The sequence below is a fragment of the Coregonus lavaretus genome, assembly GCF_964263955.1.
Source record: "Coregonus lavaretus genome assembly, chromosome: 1".
NCBI classification, from domain to species: Eukaryota; Metazoa; Chordata; class Actinopteri; order Salmoniformes; family Salmonidae; genus Coregonus; species Coregonus lavaretus.
Window position 1 is genome coordinate 75,271,063 of NC_139988.1, and position 25,248 is coordinate 75,296,310.

The window sequence follows — 25,248 nt, forward strand, 5'->3', positions numbered from 1 at the left end:
CATAATTTGCAAATAAATTCATAAAAAATCCTACAATGTGATTTTCTGGAGAAAAAAAATCTCAATTTGTCTGTCATAGTTGAAGTGTACCTATGATGAAAATTGCAGGCCTCTCTCATCTTTTTAAGTGGGAGAACTTGCACAATTGGTGGCTGACTAAATACTTTTTCCCCCACTGTATGCAGTGCTTCAACCAGTCTTCTTGCAAAAGACTGTGGGAAAGTGGTGCTGTGCAAAGAATGCAACAGTGACAGACATCCGTCCGCGCTGCATCCGGGGCCAGCCCCATGGAGAACAGAGAACTCATGGTGTTCAGCAAAAGGAGATTGCAACACCTGCAGTAACCTCAAAGTGCACTGAGATCTGTGGAGATGCAGTCAGCTCAAGAACATGCTCCAAGATATGCTTAGTCAAAGTGTATCCCGCAGGCCACAGAGAGAAGGCAGTCAGAATGTACGCTGTCTTAGACAAAGAAAGTAACACGTTTTTAGCAAGAACCGAGTTATTCAACCTCTTTGCAGTCAGAGGCGTTCCGTTCCATACACTCTGAAGACATGTTCAGGAGTAGTGGAGACATCCGGCAGGAGAGCATGCAACTACAGTACCAGTGTTTCTTTATTTTTTACTATTTTCTACATTGTAGAATAATAGTGAAGACATCAAAACTATGAAATAACACATATGGAATCACATATTAACCCAAAAAGTGTTAAACAAATCAAAATATTTTTTTGATTTTAGATTCTTCAAAGTAGTCACCCTTTGCCTTGATGACAGCTTTACACACTCTTGGCATTCTCTCAACCAGGTTCATGAGGAATGCTTTTCCAACAGACTTGAAGGAGTTCCCACATATGCTGAGCACTTGTTGGCTGCTTTTCCTTCACTCTGCGGTCCAACTCATCCCAAACCATCTCAATTGGGTTGAGGTCAGGTGATTGTGGAGGCCAGGTCATCTGATGCAGCACTCCATCACTCTCCTTGGTCAAATAGCCCTTACACAGCCCGGAGGTGTGTTTTGGGTCATTGTCCTGTTGAAAAACAAATGATAGTCCCACTAAGCTCAAACCAGATGTGATGGCATATCGCTGCAGAATGCTGTGGTAGCCATGCTGGTTAAGTGTGCCTTAAATTCTAAATAAATCACAGACAGTGTCACCAGCAAAGCACCCCCACACCATCACACCTCCTCCTCCATGCTTCACGGTTGGAACCACACATGCGGAGATCATCCGTTCACCTACTCTGCGTCTCACAAAGACATGGCGGTTGGAACCAAAATCTCAAATTTGGACTCATCAGACCAAAGGACAGATTTCCACCGGTCTAATGTCCGTTGCTCGTGTTTCTTGGCCCAAGCAAGTCTCTTCTTATTATTGGTCTCCTTTAGTAGTAGTTTATTTGCAGCAATTTGACCATGAAGGCCTGATTCACACAGTCTCCTCTGAACAGTTGATTTTGAGATGTGTATGTTACTTGAACTCTGTGAAGCATTTATTTTGGGCTGCAGTCTGTGTAGTTAACTCTAATGAATTTATCCTCTGCAGCAGAGGTAACTCTAGGTCTTCCTTTCCTGTGGCGGTCCTCATGAGAGCCAGTTTCATCATAGCGCTTGATGGTTTTTGTGACTGCACTTAAGAAACTTTTAAAGTTCTTGAAATTTTCCGTATTGACTGACCTTCATGTCTTAAAGTAATGATAGACTGTCATTTCTCTTTGCTTATTTTAGCTGTTATTGCGAGTCGAACAACTGGGTATCTCCCCTACCTTCCGTTCACCCCGGTGTCGCCGCCCTAACAACAGAGGACAAGCAGTGAAACGACTCACTTCACTGCAACATACTCTGGAAAGAAAGCTGGACATGAAAGAACACTTCCGTGACTTCATGGAGAAGATTTTCGACAATGATCAAGCTGAAAAAGCACTACCATTGTAGGGAAAACGAGTGTTGGTACTTACCGATCTTTGGTGTGTATCATCCCCAGAAACCAGGTCAGATACGAATAGTATTTGTCTCCAGTGCCAAGCATGAAGGCATCTCCCTCAATGATGTCCTCCTCAGTGGACCAGACCTGAATAACACACTCCTCGGAGTCCTCATCCGATTCCGAAAATTACTTATTGCAGTCAAAGCAGATGTGCAACCGATGTTCTACTGCTTCGTTGTCCACGAAGACCACCGCTACTACCGGAGGTTCCTGTGGTATGAAGACAATGACCTCAACAAAGATATCACAGAATACAGGATGAAGGTGCAGGTGGATGAAAGAACTCAAGGACCTGGATCTAGGATTAGATCTGCTACCACTTCAGCGAAGCCTAGGGCTTAGTTTGAATCTGGAAACAGACGGCTTCACATTCCGAGTATCCCGAGAAGAGAAGCCGCTCACAAGAAGAAGTGTCCTGTCCACGGTCAACAGCCTGTATGACCCCCTAGGGTTCGTAACACCTATCACTATGCAAGGCAAGGCTCTAATGAACATGAACAATGTGATTGGGACACACCACTCCCAGAAGAGAAAGAAACTCAGTGGAAGCTGTGGAAAGACTCATTGATGGAACTTGAACAGCTCGCCATCCAAAGGCCCTATGTCCCTGTGTCCTTGTCATTCACGCAGCAGAGGTAACTATGGCCATATCATCTGTAGCCTACCTCAGAGTGGTCGACATCGAGGGACAAAGTCACGTTGGGTTCATCATGGGAAAGTCCAAACTTGCTCCACGTCCTGCTCACACTGTTCCACCCCTAGAGCTTTGTGCCGCTGTCTTAGCAGTTGAGATGGCAGACCTGATGGCAGACAATGAAATGGAAATTGAGATTCATGCAGTGAAGTTCTACATAGATAGCAAGACTGTGCTAGGATATATTCACAACGCGTCCAGAAGATTTTACGTCTACGTGTTAAACAGAGTTACACGTATCAGAAAGTCCAGACACCCAAACCAGTGGCACCACGTCAGTACGGACAGAAATCCAACAGATCATGGAACTAGGCCTGTGCCAGCAGCTGCCCTCAAGCTCACCAACTGGTCCTTAAGTCTAACCTTCCTGACAAGAACAGAGACAGATGAGACTACTCAGTCAAAGACTTTTGATCTTATCAGACCAGATACCGATACAGAAATCACAACCTTCACTAAGTCAGCTTGACTCACACAGGTTTGAACTATTCTCCAGCTGGAAATCGCTCACCCGAGCAACAGCAAAGCTCATACACCTGGCCAAATCCTTCTCCAGGGCTCCTAACAGTGAGAAGTGCAACAGAAACCATTTTGCACAAGCCAAAACCACCATCATTAGATGCGTACAGCAAGAACTATTCAAAGAAGAAATCAAGTGCCTTACCAAAAGAGAAGAAGTCACCAAACACAGCTCAAGAAGCTGAACCCCACCATTGATGAAGATGGAGTTCATGAAAATCGGAGGCCGCACGTCAGCAGCTGATATGACGTGGGAAGAGAAATACCACCTCATCATCCCCAAGAACCACCTCATCGCCACTCTGTTGGTAAAATACTACCACGAGCAAGTTGCACACCAGGGTCGTCACTTCACCAGAGAGTAAACGCTGGGCCATCATGTTCTCCTGCATGAGTACAAGAGCAGTACACAGAGGTGATTGAGTCTATGTCTACCCCCAGCTTCATCAACGCTTTGTGAAGATTCTTCTCTATCCGAGGACCTGCGATGCAACTCCACAGATCATGGCACGAACTTCATCGGACCCTCCAAAGAACTGAAGATCAACACATAGGACTCTGAGATGAGAACTTACCTTCAAGACCAAGGATGGTGTTCTACCCCAGAGGAGACAGCATTCCACGGAGCCCAGAAGGCGGTAACCCGGAAGAGGTCTCCTGGAGGAGACCGGTTTCTTTTCTTTTTCTTTATTGTTTGAAATGAACACCCTTGAAACTGAGGTATCACACTTGTGTCTGATCTGTGTAAACTTCTTGATCAAACCCCCTGGTCTGCCACATTACACATTCTTTTATAGCATATGTATATTACAGTAGGTGTACTGTAATATTAAATTCAGAATTTTACTTGCCACCGAGCTGCCTGTAAATTACTGTCAAATTCATGGTAACCCCTTTACAGTGTATGGATTCCATTTAAAAAAGACCAGCTGCTGGGTCAACACCCACCCCTCAGGAATCACAGCGCATGTGTTATTATACGCTCAAATTGTTTCTAAGTAGCTGCTGCTCACAAACACCTCCCTACACGTTTCTCTCTTTACTCACCCTCTTCAGATCCATGATGATGTAGCCTATGTATCTGCCTCATATTTCTGAACAGCTGAAGTATAAACCCTGTGGGGATTTGTATGAACATTCAAGGCCATTAAGACGGCTACAAACTTTTCTGTCTGTTGTAACGGATATTGCAGTTGCACAAGCAGGATACAGTCCATACACATTGCATTGGAGCAAAAACAATCTGCATTTTGTGTAATGATATAGGCTAATCTTTGTAGTTGCTGCCATATCGCGCAGCAGGTAGCCTAGCGGTTAATAGGGTTGGGCCACTAACTGAAAGGACACTGGTTCTAATCCTCCAGCCGACTAGGTGAAAAATCTGTTGATGTGCCCTTGAGCAAGGCACTTAACCCTAATTGCTCCTATAAGTCTGCTAAATGACAAAAGTAAAAAATATTGTAGCCACGCTCCAAAGATGCTGAAAAAGAACACTTCTGCCTCCTGCTTAGCCAATGTTTGCGATGATGAAAATAGAACATTAAATCACTAATTAGACTGTGTGTGTTTGATATGCTGCCTAGATAGCTGTATGTAACTCCCCACTTGAGTTTTGCATTGGGGCAACAACAACAAAAGTTGTGAGTTGTACGAACATGTTGATCATGTCTTTTGTGTACAACATGTAAATAGCTGCATGTAGCCTAACTCCCCTCCTGAAAAAAGAACACGGAATCACGTTTATGCTTAATAGCCTACTGAAGCATGGAATACAGTTTCAAACATGTCGACCATATCCTTTGTGTACAACATGAAGTTTGTAGGCTACACCAGACAAAGGCCAATCAAAGAAGGGGAAGCGGCAGCAGAGCGCTGAGCAGCAGCTACGTAGGCAACGGAGTGGGCAGCAGCTATGTGAAAAAAATTCCTGCAGATGCACAGAAATCTCAGTATCTTCAGTCACGGCAAATCGAGTTTCCAGAAAATCTGTAACTACATTTACATTTTAGTCATTTAGCAGACGCTCTTATCCAGAGCGACTTACAGGAGCAATTAGGGTTAAGTGCCTTGCTCAAGGGCACATCGACAGATTTTTCACCTAGTCGGCTCGGGGATTAGAACCAGCGACGTTTCGGTTACTGGCACAACGCTCTTAACCACTAAGCTACCTGCCGCCCCCTAACTACAGCCACTCGGTAACAAAAATCCCCATTTCTGGTTAAATTAACCCATGTTCGGGTAATCCAAATAACCCAACATGTTGGGTTATTCACACAACCCAACTGTCTGGGTCAAAATAACCCAGCATGTGTTCTGTCCAATATTTACCCAGCACTGGGCTACCAAATAACCCAAATTGTTTTGTTTTTAACCCAACATTTTTGGGGGGTGTACCAGCTAACAAGTTATGGTTCCTAGAATGTTCCTTCTAATAATTCCATACTGTATAGGTTGTTATCAATAAACGTCACTATAGGGTATCAGAACATGTCAGGCAAGGACACCCCCTACTCTGCTAAATCTATTAAAAACTGCAAGGGATTGCCAAGTCAATTGTACCATTATTTGGTTGTAAAATGATCACCACCTGAAGAGTACAGTCAGAATTATTCCATGCAAAACATTTAGCTCTATAATCAGCGTTATATAGCAAGTATCTGCATGCTTTTCATCAGAAAACATTACCTTCAATGATCCTGCTATTTCGGATACGTGTGAGTAGCCTAAACAGCATCATCAATTTGGCATGTAGCTATATACAGTGCATTCAGAAAGTATTTAGACCCCTTCACTTTTTCCACATTTTGTTACGTTACAGCCTTATTGTAAAATGGTTTAAATTGTTTTTTTCCCTCATCAATCTAGACACAATACCCCATAATGACAAAGCAAAAACAGGTTTTTAGATATTTTTGCAAATGAATATTAAAAGAATACTGAAATATTACATTTACATAAGTATTCAGACCCTTTATTCAGTACTTTGTTGAAGTATCTTTGGCAGCGATTACAGCCTTGAGTCTTCTTGGATATGACGCTACGAGCTTGGCACACCTGTATTTGGGGAGTTTCTCCCATTCTTCTCTGCAGATCCTCTCAAGCTCTGTAAGGTTGGATGGGCAGCGTTGCTGCACAGCTATTTTCAGGTCTCTCCAGAGATGTTTGATCGGGTTCAAGTCCGGGCTCTGGCTGGGCCACTCAATGACATTCAGAGACTTGTCCCGAAGCCACTCCTGTGTTGTCTTGGCTGTGTGCTTAGGGTCATTGTCCTGTTGGAAGGTGAACCGTCGCCCCAGTCTGAGGTCCTGAACGATCTGGAGGAGGTTTTCATCAAGGATCTCTCTGTACTTTGCTCTGTTCATCTTCCCTCAATCCTGACTAGTCTCCCAGTCTCTGCCGCTGAAAAACATCCCCACAGCATGATGCTGCCATCACCATGCTTCACCGTAGGGAAATTCAGAAATTTCATTTTTTGGGGGGGTAGCCTTCCTCAGATCTTTGCCTCAACACAATCGTGTCTCGGCGCTCTATGGACAATTCCTTCGATCTCATGGCTTGGTTTTTGCTCTGACATGCACTGTCAACTGTGGGAACTTATATAGACTGGTGTGTGCCTTTCCAAATCATGTCCAATCAATTGAATTTACTACAGGTGGACTCCAATCAAGTTGTAGAAACATCTCAAGGGTGATCAATGGAAACAGGATGCACCTGAGCTCAATTTTGAGTCTCATAGCAAAGGGTCTGAATATTTATGTAAATATGGATTTACACAACATACCACACTGTTGGTGTAGGCAATTGAAAAATGAATCTAGCTTGCAGATGTTTTTTCTAACACATTTACATATGCAAATTCATCCTTCAGCTGCTTGACAAGCAGAGCCCACAATTAATGGTCACCAATAATGAGAGAGAAAGGGGTCATGGAATGATGGGGTCAAATAATTATTACGTTATTGAAAACAACCTATATTTGGGGGAAAGCTAGTTGGCATTATGATTGCATTTGTCTTCATGAACCAGAAGTGCATAATGATACGTGAAACCCATTCACTGCAGCCCATGGCTTCTTATGACAATCTTTTCAAAATGCACAACAGCTATAATTGCATAGCATTACATACAGGTGGTGTAGTGTAGAAACTTCCCACTGGGGACACACTGGTTGAATCAACCTTGTTTACATGTAATTTCAATAAAATTACATTGAACTAATGTGGAATATACGTTGAATTGACGTCTGTGCCCAGTGGGTTGTGTGGTGTAGTAACTTGCTAAATTAGCATGAATGCAAAACATTTATTTATAAACTGGGTGGTTCATTGAAATTCATAATAACATTCCTTTCCATTGCCCATAGCAATACAAACACCAAACCATGTATTTCTTAAACGTATAATGGGTCTCCAAAGGATTATCACGAACTCACAGGTGAGCTATATAGTAATGATAGGTTACAAAACATAAATTAGAAACAAATCAAATTTAGACTCCTGTTGCAATGCCAGCGTCAGGTAATTTCGCCCCAAGAGTTATTTGAACGTACTGTTCCCGCCTTCTTAATTTCACGTGACATAAGGCACAAATGACGTTACCAAAGGGATTTGACTTATTAAGCTCTGAATAGATTAATTTGATTCTGCTCTAGTTAGACAGAAGAACAGAACAGTGGCAGGTAATTATGATTATATAGAAAGGTAAGGAGAAATGTTCATTGTACAAAGACACCTTCTGATGGAGTGTTCATGAGAGAGAGAGAGAGAGAGAGAGAGAGAGAGAGAGAGAAAGAGAGAGAGAGCTAATGCATTCTAAAGTAATTGCTTTAAATCAACCCGGAGGAGACGCCTCAGGAGGAGGCTATGCAGCTGGGAGCAGCGCGCTTGTCCAGGATGGAGAGGCAGAGGCGTCTGTGCCAGGGACGTTGCCTGTACTGCGGCCAGGCAGGTCACCACTGCAACATATGCCCTGAGAAGCCGGGAAACAGGAGGGCTCGCTAGTATCGGGAGTGGTGCTAGCGAGCAGGAACCGAAATCCCAACTCAGGACTTCCAGTGAAATCAAATCAAATCAAATTTTATTGGTCACATGCGCCGAATACAACAGGTGCAGACATCACAGTGAAATGCTTACTTACAGCCCTTAACCAACAGTGCATTTATTTTTAACAAAAAAAGTTAAAATAAAACAACAACAAAAAAAGTGTTGAGAAAAAAAAGAGCAGAAGTAAAATAAAATAACAGTAGGGAGGCTATATATACAGGGGGGTACCGTTGCAGAGTCAATGTGCAGGGGCACCGGCTAGTTGAGGTAGTTGAGGTAATATGTACATGTGGGTAGAGTTAAAGTGACTATGCATAAATAATTAACAGAGTAGCAGCAGCCTAAAAAGGATGGGGTGGGGGTGCAGTGCAAATAGTCCGGGTAGCCATGATTAGCTGTTCAGGGGTCTTATGGCTTGGGGGCAGAAGCTGTTGAGAAGTCTTTTGGACCTAGACTTGGCACTCCGGTACCGCTTGCCGTGCGGTAGCAGAGAGAACAGTCTATGACTAGGGTGGCTGGAGTCTTTGACAATTTTGAGGGCCTTCCTCTGACACCGCCTGGTATAGAGGTCCTGGATGGCAGGAAGCTTGGCCCCAGTGATGTACTGGGCCGTACGCACTACCCTCTGTAGTGCCTTGCGGTCGGAGGCCAAGCAGTTGCCATACCAGGCGGTGATGCAACCAGTCAAGAGGACAAGGCGGCGAGCTAGCAGCGAGGCAAATGCTATCGCATTCGCTTGATGCGTGGTAGCATTCTGGTCTAGGGGAAGTACCCCAAAAATGGCAGTGAACGGGTTGGAGCTAAAAGTTGTATTACACATATGTGAGAATGCCTCAAAAATGGGGTCCCAGAAGCCAGTCAAAGATTGGCATGACCAAAACATGTGTCCCACAGTCGCTGGACTCTGGTGTTATCTCAAACACTTGGGGTCAACATTTGTATATATTTTTGCCAATCTGTAATTTGAGTAATGGAGACGGTGCAAAACCTTGAACTGAATGAGCCCATGCCTTAAGCAAAATTATGAGGTGTGAATACTCTCAATACTCTGTTGCCATATGTTATCAGGTAGCTCGCCACTCATATCTTGCTACCATGCAGAGTTTGTATTTGCCAAGGAAGGCAGATTCATGTTCTGTATTAAGTCATTTAATCTGGAGATTGTTCAGATACGGGTTAAGATCTAAGCACCTCTCGACTGGACACTTAGTAGGCTCTAGTGGAAATGAAGGGAAATGTTTTTTGGCAAAGCTGCGAGTTTACAGGTATCGAAAAAAGTGGGTATTGGGAATATTATGGTCAACCCTCAGAGTATCGAATGAGACGAATGTGTTATCAATAAATAGGTCACAAAAAAACACGACCATTCCTATGTAAAAACTGGAATGCTGTGTCAATCTGCAACGCTGGGAAGAGATGATTAGATGTTAATGGAGAGAAGCAGCTTGCTTGTTTAATGGCAAAAGTGATTTCGGAATTGGGACCAGATTTTAAGGGAGTTCTTGACAATCAAATCAAATCAAATGTTGATGTAAATAGTCAGGGCGGCCATTTGATTAATTGTTCAGCAGTCTTATGGCTTGGGGGGTAGAAGCTGTTAAGGAGCCTTTTGGACCTAGACTTGGCGCTCCAGTACCGCTTGCCGTGCGGTAGCACAGAGAACAGTCTATGACTTGGGTGACTGGAGTCTTTGACAATTTTTTGGGCCTTCCTCCGCCTAGTATATAGGTCCTGGATGGCAGGAAGCTTGGCCCCAGTGATGTACTGGGCCATACGCACTACCCTCTATAGTGCCTAACGGTCAGATGCCGAGCAGTTGCCATACCAGGTCAGGATGCTCCCGATGGTGCAGCTGTATAACTTTTTGAGGATCTGGGGTCTCCTGAGGGGGAAAAGGTGTTGTTGTGCCCTCTTCATGACTGTCTTGGTGTGTTTGGACCATGATAGATTGTTGGTGATGTGGACACCAAGAAACTTGAAACTCTCGACCCACTCCACTACAGCCCTGTCAATGTTAATGGGGGCCTGTTCGGCCCTCCTTTTCCTGTAGTCCACGATCATCTCCTTTGTCTTGCTTACATTAAGGGAGAGGTTGTTGTCCTGGCACCACACTGCCAGGTCTCTGACCTCCTCCCTATAGGCTGCCTCATCATTGTCGGTGATCAGGCCTACCACTGTTGTGTCGTCAGCAAACTTAATGATGGTGTTGGAGTCGTGCTTGGCCACAAAGTCATGGGTGAACAGGGAGTACAGGAGGGGACTAAGCACACACCCCTGAGGGACCCCGGTGTTGAGGATCAGTGTGGCAGATGTGTTGTTGCCTACCCTTACCACCTGGGGGCGGCCCGTCAGGAAGTCCAGGATCCAGTTGCAGAGGTAGGTGTTTAGTCCCAGGGTCCTTAGCTTAGTGATGAGCTTTGTGGGCACTATGGTGTTGAACGCTGAGCTGTAGTCAACGAACAGCATTCTCACATAGGTGTTCCTTTTGTCCATGCTGGTAGAAATGAGGTGAAATGGATTTAAGTTTGCCTGCATTAAAGTCTCCGGCCACTAGGAGCACCGCTTCTGGATGAACATTTTCTTGTTTGTTATGGCCTTATACAGCTCGTTGAGTGCGGTCTTAGTGCCAGCATCGGTTTGTGTTGGTAAATAGATGGCTACGAATAACATAGATGAGAACTCTCTTGATAGATAGTGTGGTCTACAGTTTATCATGAAGTACTCTACCTCAGGCGAGCAATACCTCGAGACTTCTTTAATATTAGACATTGCGCAACAGCTGTTATTGACAAATAGACACACACCATCGCCCCTCGTCTTACCAGACGTAGCTGCTCTGTCCTGCCGATGCACGGAAAACCCAGCCAGCTCTATATTATCCGTGTGTCGTTCAGCCATAACTCGTTGAAACATAAGATATTACAGTTTTGAATGTCCCGTTGGTAGGATAGTCTCGATCGTAGATCATTCAGTTTGTTTTCCAGTGATTGCACATCGGCCAATGGTAGTGGCGATTTAATCACTTGCCTACGAATCCTCACAAGGCACCCCGACCTTCGCCCCCTGTATCTCCGTCTTTTCTTCACGCGAATGACGGGATTTGGGCCTGGTCTCCAGGAAGCAGTATATCCTTCGCATCGGACTCGTTAAAGACAAAATCTTCATCCAGTTCGAGGTGAGTAATCGCTGTTCTGATGTCCAGAAGCTCTTTTCGGTCATAAGAGACGGTAGCAGCAACTTTATGTACAAAATAAGTTACAAACAATGCAAAAAAACTAACAAAATAGCACAGTTGATTAGGAACCCGTAAAATGGCAGCCATCCCCTCCGGTGCCATCATTCAAAACATGGGTGCCAAGGTTCAATTGCAGTGGGGAGCACAGGAGCGAGACAGGAGAAGTTGGAAGGCTTGACTGTAACTCCATGATGGCCCAAGTTGGAGCATCCTTGTTTTTAAATGTAGAAACGCAATAAACACATTTAGATATATTTGCTGACCAGTAGTAGTGTAAAAAAATGGGTAGGCCAGCGGGTTTACGGCTCTCTAGATATACCTTTCTCATTCGTGGATGTCACGTCCTGACTCAGGGGACGCTTATATGTTGAGTCAGGGTGTGTATATTCCTTGTTGTGTTTGTTTTATGTTGTAGGATCTAGTATGCATAGATCTATGTTGGCCGGTGTGGTACCCAATCAGAGGCAGCTGTCGCTCGTTGTCTCTGATTGGGGACCATACTTAGGCAGCCTATTGGCACTAGTGGGTGGTGGGATCTTGTTCCGTGTGAGGTATGTTGTTTGTGTACCTTGGACTTCACGTGTCGTTAGTTTGTTGTTTTTGTCGTTGTTTATTCGGTTCAAATAAACATGTATGCATATCACGCTGCGCCTTGGTCCGTCCCGTTTATGAACGAAACGTGACAGAAGATCCCACCAAACGAGGACCAAGCAGCATGCCCAGGAGGAGCGAATAGCCAAACAATTTTTTGGTCCATTAAAATAACTTTTGATCAGAAATACAGTGTAGACATTGTTAATGTTGTAAATGGCTATTGTAGCTGGAAACGGCTGATTATTTATGGAATATCTACATAGGCGTACAGAGGCCCATTATCAGCAATTATCAGTCCTCTGTTCCATTGGCACGTTGTGTTTGCTAATCCAAGTTTATCATTTAAAAAAGCGAATTGATCATTTGAAAACCAAAATAGAAAGAGGAGTGGGAGGACCCGGTGAACAACTGAGCAAGAGGACAAATACAGTGGCTTGCGAAAGTATTCACCCCCTTTGGCATTTTTCCTAATTTGTTGCCTTACAACCTGGAATTAAAATTGATTTTTGGGAGATTTGTATCATTTGATTTACACAACATGCCTACCACTTTGAAGATGCAAAATATTATTTATTGTGAAACAAACAAGAAATAAGACAAAAAAACTGAAAACTTGAGCGTGCATGTCTATCTTCAAGACAAAACTGCTCCAGCTCCTTCAAGTTGGATGGGTTCCACTGGTGTATAGCAATCTTTAAGTCATACCACAGATTTTCAATTGGATTGAGGTCTGGGCTTTGACTAGGCCATTCCAAGACATTTAAATGTTTCCCCTCAAACCACTCGAGTGTTGCTTTACCAGTATGCTTAGGGTCATTGTCCTGCTGGAAGGTGAACCTCCGTCCCAGTCTCAAATCTCTGGTAGACTGAAACAGGTTTCCCTCAACAATTTCCCTGTATTTAGCACCATCCATCATTCCTTCAATTCTGACCAGTTTCCCAGTCCCTGCCGATGAAAAACATCCCCACAGCATGATGCTGCCACCACCATGCTTCACTGTGGTGATGGTGTTCTCGGGGTGATGAGAGGTGTTGGGATTGCGCCAGACATAGCGTTTTCCTTGATGGCCAAAAAGCTCAATTTTAGTCTCATCTGACCAGAGTACCTTCTTTCATATGTTTGGGGAGTCTCCCACATGCCTTTTGGCAAACACCAAAGGTATGTACTTATTTCTTTCTTTAAGCAATGGCTTTTTTCTGGCCACTCTTCCATAAAGCCCAGCTCTGTGGAGTGTACGGCTTAAAGTGGTCCTATGGACAGATACTCCAATCTCCATTGTGGAGCTTTGCAGCTCCTTCAGGGTTATCTTTGGTCTCTTTGTTGCCTCTCTGATTAATGCCCTCCTTGCATGGTCCGTGAGTTTTGGTGGGCGGCCCTCTCTTGGCAGGTTTGTTTTGGTGCTATATTCTTTCAATTTTTTAATAATGGATTTAATGGTGCTCGGTGGTATGTTTTAGTTTCTGATCTTTTTTTATAACCCAACCCTGATCTGTACTTCTCCACAACTTTGTCCCTGACCTGTTTGGAGAGCTCCTTGGTCTTCATGATGCTGCTTGCTTGGTTGTGCCCCTTGCTTAGTGGTGTTGCAGACTCTGGGGCCTTTCAAAACAGGTGTATATATACTGAGATCATGTGACACTTAGATTGCACACAAGTGGACTTTATTTAACTAATTATGTGACTTCTGAAGGTAATTGGTTGCACCAGATCTTATTTAGGGGCTTCATTGCAAAGGGGGTGAATACATATGCACGCACCACTTTTCCATTATTTATTTTTTAGAATTCTTTGCAACAAGTAATTTTTTTTCATTTCACTTCACCAATTTGGTCTATTTTGTGTTTGTCCATTTCATGAAATCCAAATAAAAATCCATTTAAATTACAGGTTGTAATGCAACAAAATAGGAAAAACGGCAAAGGGGATTAATACTTTTGCAAGGCACTGTATATTAGAGTGTCTAGTTTGAGAAACAGATGCCTCACAGGTCTTGAACTGGCAGCTTCATTAAATAGTAACAGCAAAACACCAGTCTCAACGTCAACAGTGAAGAGGCGACTCCGGGATGCTGACCTTCTAGGCAGAGTTGAAAAGAAAAAGCCATATCTCAGACTGGCCAACAAAAAGAAAATATTAAGGTGGGCAAAAGAACAAAGACACTGGACAGAGGAAGATTGGAAAAAAAGTGATATGGACAGACGAATCAAAGTTTGAGGTGTTCGGATGACAAAGAAGAACATTTGATAAGATGCTGGAGGAGTGCTTGATGCCATCTGTCAAGCATGGTGGAGGCAATGTGATGGTCTGGGGGTGCTTTGGTGGTGGTAAAGTGGGAGATTTGTACAGGGTAAAAGGGATCTTGAAGAAGGAAGGCTATCACTCCATTTTGCAACGCCATGCCATACCCTGTGGATGGCGCTTGATTGGAGCCAATTTCCTCCTACAACAGGACAATGACCCAAAGCACAGCTCCAAACTATGCAATAACTATTTAGGGAAGAAGCAGTCAGCTGGTATTCTGTCTATAATGGAGTGGCCAGCACAGTCACCTGATCTCAACCCTATTGAGCTGTTGTGGGAGCATCTTGATCGTATGGTACATAAGAAGTGCCCATCAAGCCAATCCAACTATGGAAAGATGAAATTCTCACGAACACGAGAGAGTGCTCCGTTTTGCTGCACTACTCCCACAAGCATCATGGGACTTGTCTGAAGTCAATGTTCAAACTTCTGTCTGGAGAGTCAGAACGGTTTGGGCTACACACTAAAGGTGTCCGAATACTAGGTTGGGATTGCTCCTACCAGAACTCGGCTAGGCGAAGCGAACGTCTGTGCCTCACATACTCCCTTAAAAATACATTTGGTTATATTACTGTTTGTCCCTCTTGAGATGCCGTACGCAACAACATACAGTAACACTTCCTCAAAATAGTCAAGATAAATCAAGAAATCTGTCATTACTTTTGTCAATTTTGCCGAGGAGGTCATATTGGCAAAATGTTACATCTAACTAAGATGTTTAGTGCAGTATCTCTCCAGTGAAAAAATTTGCATGAAAACTAGTCGTCTGTCTTTGAATGACAACAAACACTTAATTGAAAAATCCCTACTGTTGACCAATCACTGATGAAGGGGCGTAGACTTTGTCTACCGAAATTCGGCTTGCCTCCCCAAAAAATGTGTGTGCTCGAACAGATGAAATAAAAACCTGCCGAATGCTGACGAACACCAAAACGAACAAAGATGTCACAAAATTTTGTTATGTTAATTTTTTTTATCCACCAAAAGCCATCAATAACCGGCAAACGGAAACCCTTCTCTCTCGCTCTCTTTTTAATTTTTGTTTTTTTATTTCACCTTTATTTAACCAGGTGAGCCAGTTGTGAACAAGTTCTCATTTACAACTGCGACCTGGCCAAGATAAAGCTCTCTCACTCTCACTCAAACACACACACACACACACACACACACACTTTTTCTTACACATATGCACACAGACACACACACATAGTGATAGGAAATCAAGTCTTTCTGAAGCCTTTCGGGCTTTCACCAAATTGTGCCGAAAAACAATGAATTACTCTGAGCTTTTAACACAATGCACATTAGTGACATCTGCTGGTCATCAATAAATATCGGCATTTGATGTTGACGTAGAAGTGTTTTCCCCACAATATTCATCAAACTCTGTGGCGCAGTGTTTATTTGCGGGTGTTAATAGCCTACAATCAGTTAGAATAACAGGTTTGCAACTTACATAATGATAAAAAAAATTGCCTTTAAGTTGACTATTTTTGAAAAACGAATATTATGGCATTATTTAGGATGCTTAAAACTGAAGTTTATACTATACTAAATAAAATAAATGATTTCAACAACAATGTGAAGAAAGTGTGGTTTCACATAAAACTATCTCCGATATAGAGTGCCTTCCCCGGGACTCAACCCCATACCCTGTCTTCTCTGAGTGTTCCCGACTCTACCTGCTGTAATACTGTTCAGTGCAGTAATTTGAACAAATCCTAACTTGATTTCTAATACAGTATGGTGTCCAGTAGAGGTCGGAGTGTGAAAGCAACTTGGAATCGAAGTAAGCACCAGAACCACGGTGAAATCAGTGGGATCTCACATTTTGCAACACACGGTTTGATCAAACGAAGCTTCGGACGTAATTGATCACGTGATAATATTACTTTGAAATGAGCATCGGTACATTGTATCAGATCAGTAGTGCTTTGAAAACTGCATCGGAGCTCCGGTATCAATCGTCCCATCACTACACACACTCACGCATAGTCATCATCATACACATCCTTTATCGCATTCAAGCACACACTCGACACGCACATTAGCACAAACATATTTGTCTACAAAGCATTGTTTGAATCTCATTGAAGGATGTCAGCTTGTTTCACAGTGAAACAGAGACAGAGGGGGAGAGATAGAAACAAGACAAACAAAAGGAGAGTGGAGATAAACAGATAGCCAGACAGACATTTGAGTTGTGACTCAGAATGCTAACGAGGCATTTCAGCACAGAGAGGGTAGGAAGGTGTGACTAGAAACAGGAAAATGTGAGGCGCAAATACTCTTTCATGCCTCCTGGTGCCATGATATGTAACAAAAGCAATCTGGGTAACACCTTTTTGTACAGTCCACTAATTTGGTGTTTACTTACTCGCCCTAGCAGAGCTGGTTAGGCTGTTTTCATGTTATCCAGAGCGTTGGTGACTGTAACTGTGCTGCTGGCAACAATTTAATTACGCTTTGAATGCTCCGAGAGCGATACGAGTTGGGTGGGGCTAAAGCTTAAGAGGGTGTGAACGATGCTGAATGGGTGTAGACAAAGAAGAGCTCTTCAGTAGGTGCAAAAACATTCGAAGGCCATTTTCTCAAAAGTTCCCTTAAATGCAGTGTATTATATACCATTTTGTAGCTCTGTGTCTCTGCTTTTATCCAATGTAAAAAACACAATTTCAAATTTTGCTACATAAGACCGAATCAAGGCGGTCGGTCACATTTGTTCTCTTTCAAATACATTAAAGTGTAACTGACAGCATTTTAGCAACGTGGAATCTAATTAAAATCTGTTCACATACACCCCCAGGAAGAACATGGGACCTTTTTTAAAGACCCTTTACCCAGTACTTTGATGATGCACCTTTGGCAGCGATTACAGCCGCGAGTCTTCTTGGGTATGACGCTACAAGCTTGGCACACCTTTATTTGGGGAGTTTCTCCCATTCTTCTCTGCAGATCCTCTCAAGCTCTGTCAGGTTGGATGGGGAGTGTCGCTGCCCAGCTATTTTCAGGTCTCTCCAGAGATGTTAGATCAGGTTCAAGTCCAGGCTCTGGCTGGGCCACTCAAGGACATTCAGAGATTTGTCCCGAAGCTACTCCTGCATTGTCTTGTTTCTCATGGTCTGAGAGGTGCCTTTTGGCAAACTCCAAGCGGACTGTCATGTGCCTTTTACTGAGAAGTGGCTTCCACCAGGCCACTCTACCATAAAGGCCTGATTGGTGGAGTGCTGCAGAGATGGTTGTGTTTCTGGAAGGTTCTCCCATCTCCACAGAGGAACTCTGGAGCTCTGTCAGAGTGACTATCAGGTTAATGGTCACCTCCCTGACCAAGGCCCTTCTCCCTGATTGCTCTGTTTGGCCGGGCGGCCAGCTCTAGGAAGAGTCTTGGTGGTGTCAAACTTCTTCCATTTAAGAATGATGGAGGCCACTGTGTTCTTGGGGACGTTCAATGCTGCAGAAATGTTTTGGTACCCTTCCCCAGATCTGTGCCTCGACACAATCCTGTCTTGAATCTCTATGGTCAATTCCGTCGACCTCATGGCTTGGTTTTTGCTCTGACATGCACTGTCAACTGTGGGACCTAATATAGACAGGTGTGTGCCTTTCCAAATCATGTCCAATCAATTGAATTTACCACAGGTGGACTCCAATCAAGTTGTAGAAACATCTCAAGGATGATCAATGGAAACAGGATGCACCTGAGCTTAATGTTGAGTCTCATATCAAAGGGTCTAAATACTTATTTAAATAAGGTATTTGTGTTTTTTATTTTTAATACATTTGCAAAACATGTTTTTGCTTTGTCATTATGGGGTATTGTGTGTAGATTGATCAGAATTATTTTTTTTTCATCCATTTTAGAATAAGGCTGTAACGTAACAAAATGTGGAAAAGGAAAGGGGTCTGAATACTTTACGAATGCACTGTAAGCCACTTGGCACAAGGGCCTGCCATCATTCAGTTTGAACTGGACTGCGTGTTTACAGGCAGTAGCAACAGCGCGACTTCAGATCATTAGAACGCATTCACCAAAAGCCACAAAATACACCTGAATGGATTTCAGCAAATATGTAAATACCACGGGAGTCTTACATTTGGGAACTTCACAATCCTATTGATCAAACAACCATAAAAAGGTAGACTCTCTCTTCCTCAGTTATGCACATCAACAACAACAAGATCAACAACTAATGCAAGTCAGAGCAGGGTGAGCTAAAATCTAATGAGGGAACATTAGATAAACCTTCTCAAACTTTTTCAGCTAGTTGGCCGTCAAAATTGCACTGATAAACGATGGGGAATAGTAGCCTGCTCGTCCTTCTGCAGCTTTCCTGCCAATGCATGCTTGTCCCAACCCAGGTTTTGACAACTGAATGGGAACTTGCCTGCCTGCCCGCCCATTTGATCGATGCCAACTACATTTAAATGACAACTAAGCGATATGCTAACTAGCATACCTAGCTAGCAAAGCGATCAACCTTTCTTGCTAGCTAACCAAATGACACCTGCAGCATCTCTAACCGTAGCCAACGAAAAACGATATGAGGGGAAAAAGTTGGTCACTCACCCACTCCTCCAATGACATGACATTCTCTCAACTGGCCATTTGTTTTATTAGAATAAATATGGCCCTTTATAGTGTCCAGTTATGTACATAGGATGCCGTATACAGCATTTTAACATATACATTTTTTTTATTACTAAGATATAAATAATATTTGTCCAGCCTTTGCTGCTCTGCTAATAGATGTGTATAATATGCTGTGACCCTAATCAAAAAGTAAGTATTTAATAACTCCAAATAACAAAAATGTAACTATAGGTTGAATTTAAAACATTTTTCTTCCTTTTGCACTGCATGAATCACCGGTGCGGTTGAATGCAACATTGCTGTATGGTGCACTCAAAATGTAGCTATCGTAGTTGAGCAGCCAACCTAGGCTACTGCTCAAATGTTGCTGTAATAGGCCTACATTTCTCTGTTGCATTGTGTTTCGTTGCAGGTTTCGGTTATTAATTGTCAAGCTTTAAAAACCAAAGCCAGACTGCAACATTTTAGTAGCCTAGCTAGGACTGTAGCATGTGTCTGTACACTTTCCCTCCGCTGCGCGCTGTAAACAGGACACACGAAAGATGCTCAATTGAAGTTGAATTCACTGATGCGAGCTCATCAGGCTATAAAAGTAGATGACTCAACTGTTGACTCATTTATACTCATTTGTGTGTCCAATTCGGCCTGCGGGCCTTGTGTTTGACATGTGCGCTAGCCTATTAGCCATGTTATGACTGACGTGATCATTGCCCTTGCTAGTTTGATTGTATTGACATTCCCAACCTTAGTTACAGTCGTCTGTTTTTGTTCAAAATAAGTGATTGAAACTGAAACGGTGCATCCCGAATGGGTTTTGGCAGCAAACGATGTACCAGGCCAGCTGTGATTTACAAACTAATAGCAATATCTTTTGGACTGCCAAGAAATGTATTGGTGAATTATATGAATCATGCATTGACTGCATCCATCTATTCTGCCAACAGTGCCTTGCTGTACCTTACTGTACGTCATGGAATTTTGAGTCAAATATAATCTATTTTTAAAACCTCTTATAAAGTTGGTTTTGAAGCATAAACTGGGAATTTTATATTTTTGACTGATATTGTTGTCTGTTTGTTTCATATCTGCAAAGTAGTCAAAACGGAGTCAGTTCACCTTTAAATGCTTGATTGAGCCTGCCTGGAGTGTTTGATCCTGCCTGGGTGTGCACATTTGGGACTATTCCATTGTTTCCATTGTGCCATACGAGCTCAATCAAGTGTAGAAACTTGGAAGAAAACAAATACTTTTTAAACCCAGGTCTGGAAGAGAGAGAGAGTCTTTCCATCCCAGTCCTTCAAATACCTCCACTGGTATATTACATTACTGTCAGGACTGTGCTATCAGTGGGTTGCAGGCACTGCTTAGGATGGGCCAAAATGGCCTTCTTCTCCTATTTTCTCTCTCTTTCTTCCCCTCCTCATTAGCATACTCGTCCTCCAATATGACTCTCCCTCACTCCCTCCAGTCTCTGAATCTTTAACCCCAAAATGTGAATCCTTTTCAATGTCTTCTTTCTCTCCTTTGTTTCCTTTGAAGATGAACATACAGTTGAAGTCGGAAGTTTACATACACTTAGGTTGGAGTCATTAAAACTCGTTTTTCAACCACTCCACACATTTCTTGTTAACAAACTATAGTTTTGGTAAGTCGGTTAGGACATCTACTTTGTGCATGACACAAGTAATTTTTCCAACAATTGTTTACAGACAGATTATTTCACTTATAATTCACTGTATCACAATTCCAGTGGGTCAGAAGTTTACATACACTAAGTTGACTGTGCCTTTAAACAGCTTGGAAAATTCCAGAAAATGATGTCATGGCTTTAGAAGCTTCTGATAGGCTAATTGACATAATTTGAGTCAATTGGAGGTGTACCTGTGGATGTATTTCAAGGCCTACCTTCAAACTCAGTGCCTCTTTGCTTGACATCATGGGAAAATCAAAATAATTCAGCCAAGACCTCAGAAAAAAAATTGTAGACCTCCACAAGTCTGGTTCATCCTTGGGAGCAATTTCCAAATGCCTGAAGGTACCATATGCATCTGTACAAACAATACTACGCAAGTATAAACACCATGGGACCACGCAGCCGTCATACTGCTCAGGAAGGAGACGCGTTCTGTCTCCTAGAGATGAACGTACTTTGGTGCGAGAAGTGCAAATCAATCCCAGAACAACAGCAAAGGACCCTGTGAAGATGCTGGAGGAAACAGGTACAAAAGTATGTATATCCACAGTAAAACAAGTCCTATATCGACATAACCTGAAAGGCCGCTCAGCAAGGAAGAAGCCATTGCTCCAAAACCGCCTTAAAAAAGCCAGACTACGGTTTGCAACTGCACATGGGGACAAAGATTGTACTTTTTGGAGAAATGTCCTCTGGTCAAATAGAACTGTTTGGCCATAATGACCATCATTATGTTTGGAGGAAAAAGGGGGAGCTTGCAAGCCGAAGAACACCATCCCAACCGTGAAGCACGGGGGTGGCAGCATCATGCTGTGGGGGTGCTTTGCTGCAGGAGGGACTGGTGCACTTCACAAAATAGATGGCATCATGAAGAAGGAAAATGATGTGGATATATTGAAGCAACATCTCAAGACATCAGTCAGGAAGTTAAAGCTTGGTTGCAAATGGGTCTTCCAAATGGACAATGACCCCAAGCATAATTCCAAAGTAGTGGCAAAATGGCTTAAGGACAACAAAGTAAAGGTATTGGAGTGGCCATCACAAAGCCCTGACCTCAATCCTATAGAACATTTGTGGGCAGAACTGAAAAAGCGTGTGCGAGCAAGGAGGCCTACAAACCTGACTCAGTTACACCAGCTCTGTCAGGAGGAATGGGCCAAAATTCACCCAATTTATTGTGGGAAGCTTGTGAAAGGCTACCCGAAACGTTTGACCAAGTTAAACAATATAAAGGCAATGCTACCAAATACTAATTCAGTGTATGTAATCTTCTGACCCACTGGGAATGTGATGAAAGAAATAAAAGCTGAAATAAATCATTCTCTCTACTATTATCATTCTTAAAATGCTAGGATTAAATGTCAGGAATTGTGAAAAACAGAGTTTAAATGTATTTGGCTAAGGTGTATGTAAACTTCCAACTTCAACTGTACATAGGCTATACATACACTTGTACTTGCACTTATCTTCTCTTCCACCCTCTCTAGCACTGATTTGGCAGATGTATGCAAGTATGTATGCACTCACTAACTGGAAGTCGCTATGGATAAGAGTGTCTGCTAAGTGACTAAAATGTCAAATGTAAATATGTAGTTGTTTTGCTTACTTTAGTTGAATGCAATGATTGTAAGTCACTCTGGATAAGAGTGCCTGGTAAATGACTAAAATAACTCAGACTCTACCCACTCTACCCACATGCATGTTGTGAGAGGGTGTTTTTCCTCCATAGACCTCGGATATTGATCTCTGTTGTCTCTGTTGCAGGTGTAAAGAGGGTTACCACGGACTACGCTGTGACCAGTTCGTACCCAAGACGGACTCCATCTTATCTGACCCAAGTACATGTCTTCCTCTATTGATCCTGCAGAAAAAGTTAAAACAAAAGAGTGTTAGGGAATTATCTGTCTTCTATGCCTCAGAGTAATGCTCTTATTACTCTGGTCAAGATAAATACAAACTTATTGAGCCAGGCTTCACATGTTCCCCTCCAGCAAGGGACACATAAACTGTGTAGGCCAGAAGACACACAAACATACCAAATCCTCGTATAACTATCTAGTCAAAGAAGAGAAAGTATCCTTGAGTTTACTTTCTCTTGTTTAAAAGTACTTCTAGCATTTTAGCTTTAGGTGTGTTTGTTTATCCCTTGAGTATTCTCAGTGTTGCTGCAATGCCATTGAAATTATTCCAAATCTGATATGCCAAAAATATGTCATTACCTTTCTCTGGAATGATGGATATTTTCATTACCTTACAATATCAACGTTTGATTAATACATTAATATATTTGGATTCAAGTAGATCTGCATATATCTTTTAAGTGGTATAAATTGCTTGAGTGTAACACAGGCAGTGTCCTTCTATTGGAGAATTAGAATTGAGAAAGTAGATGTGGCAATCACACTAAGTTGAAATCAAAATAAAGCTAATTACCGTACCAAGGGATAGAACTGGTTCAGGGAAAGGAACTGAAAAACTGAAAATAAGTACATTATTTGAGGAACAGAACCCGAACCGGAAACAAAAGAGATCTATACTGTTCTGGAACAGAACTGTTATTTTAAAAGCATGGGAACCGGTTAATAATGTTATTTTACGTTCTGGGCATTTTTTTACTGTCAAAGTGCCTATGCAAAGCCCTCACTCTGTCACTAGGAAACTTAATCAAGCATCTTCCTGCCAGCTAGAAATCTTTGCCGTGTAGGCTACCTGCCCCTCCCCTCTGAAGCTTAGGTTACTGTAGCCTACTGATGACATTACAAGCATGATTCAGAAATTAGGGAGAGACGTTTAAAGGAATGGATTAACTTTTTCAATGCTAGTTAAGGATACTATAGTTATCATGTTTCACATTGGATTTTTTAACTACAAAAAGGTAAGACTAGCTAATGTTTGCTCTGGTCCAACGTTAAACCAACTTGGAAGTTCAAAGACATTCAAAGTTCCTCCATAGAAGCCGCTCCTCTGTAGGTATAATTCTGTGGGCCTAATTCAGATAAGGCAAGTCATAACAAGATGCACAGCTCTTCAAGGCAAGCTTCCTCCATCCTCTCTCGCTCTCCCCTCACCTGCAAAAGTTCAGTTTCATCTTGCGCCCTACACTGTGACTGGCAGCACAGTGTGTGTGATGTCTTTCATTATGATTAAACCATGCTGTTACGGCAAAATACAATACAAACTTAACGACTTTCCTGTACAGTTTAAATCACTTACCCGCTCCATAGCAAGCTGCTCTATCCGCACTAATTGGTAAAGTAATTTAATGTTGAGTGAAATGTAACAAACATTTTGATTTCAGAGGTTTAAAAAGGAACAGAAAGGAACGATATCAACTGGTACTAGTTTTTGGTTTGAACCGGTTCAGAAATGTACTTTGCTGGTCGGAACAGTTCATAAACGAAACTATTAGAAAATAATTTCGATTCCAACCCCTGGTTAGAACAGTCTAAAGCAGTGGTATTTGAAGTTGGGGGAATTGCAGTGTGGTCACCCCCATTTTTTATTTAAATATATATATATATATATATATATATATATATATATATATATATATATATATATATATATATATATATATATATATATATATATATATATATATATATATATTAATAGAGTACCAGTCAAAAGTTTGGACACCTACTCATTCCAGGGTTTTTCTTTATTTTTACTATTTTCTACATTGTAGAATAATAGTGAAGACATCACAACTATGAAATAACACATATGGAATCAGGTGTGCCTTGTTAAGAGTTAATTTGTGGAATTAATTTTCTTCTTAATGCGTTTGAGCCAATAAGTTGTGTTGTGACAAGGTAGGGGGGGTATACAGAAGATAGCCCTATTTGGTAAAAGACCAAGTCCATATTATGGCAAGAACAGCTCAAATAAGCAAAGAGAAACAACAGTCCATCATTACTTTAAGACATGAAGGTCAGTCAATACGGAACATTTCAATAACTTTTCAAGTTTCTTTAAGTGCAGTCGCAAAAACCATCAAGCGCTATGATGAAACTGGCTCACATGAGGACCGCCACAGGAAAAGAAGACCCAGAGTTACCTCTGCTGCAGAGGATAAGTTCATTAGAGTTACCATTCTCAGAAATAGCATTCCAAATAAATGCTTCACAGAGTATAAGTAACAGACACATCTCAACATCAACTGTTCAGAGGAGACTTTGTGAATCAGGCCTTCATGGTCGATTTGCTGCAAAGAAACCACTACTAAAGGACACCAATAAGAAGAAGAGACTTGCTTGGGCCAAGAAACATGAGCAATGGACATTAGACCGGTGGAAATCTGTCCTTTGGTCTGATGAGTCCAAATTTGAGATTTTTGGTTCCAACTGCTGTGTCTTTGTGAGACGCAGAGTAGGTGAACGGATGATCTCTGCATGTGTGGTTCCCACCATGAAACATGGAGGAGGAGGTGTGATGGTGTGGGGGTGCTTTGCTGGTGACACTGTCTGTGATTTATTTAGTATTCAAGGCACACTTAACCAGCATGGCTACCACAGCATTCTGCAGCGATACGCCATCCCATCTGGTTTGAGCTTAGTGGGACTATCATTAGTTTTTCAACAGGACAAT

General features: G+C 42.4%; 1 protein-coding gene across 1 annotated transcript in view; it reads left to right on the plus strand.

The window, feature by feature from the left end:
- LOC311131781 (pro-neuregulin-3, membrane-bound isoform-like) overlaps positions 1–25,248 on the plus strand; it is a gene marked incomplete at both ends in the record, with an annotated part of 453,127 nt that overhangs the window by 287,308 nt on the left and 140,571 nt on the right. Inside the window, one exon of the mRNA XM_084164910.1 lies at positions 22,423–22,496. Within this exon, the coding sequence (XP_084021036.1) occupies positions 22,423–22,496 (74 nt within the window). The remainder of the gene's footprint in view (positions 1–22,422; positions 22,497–25,248) is intronic.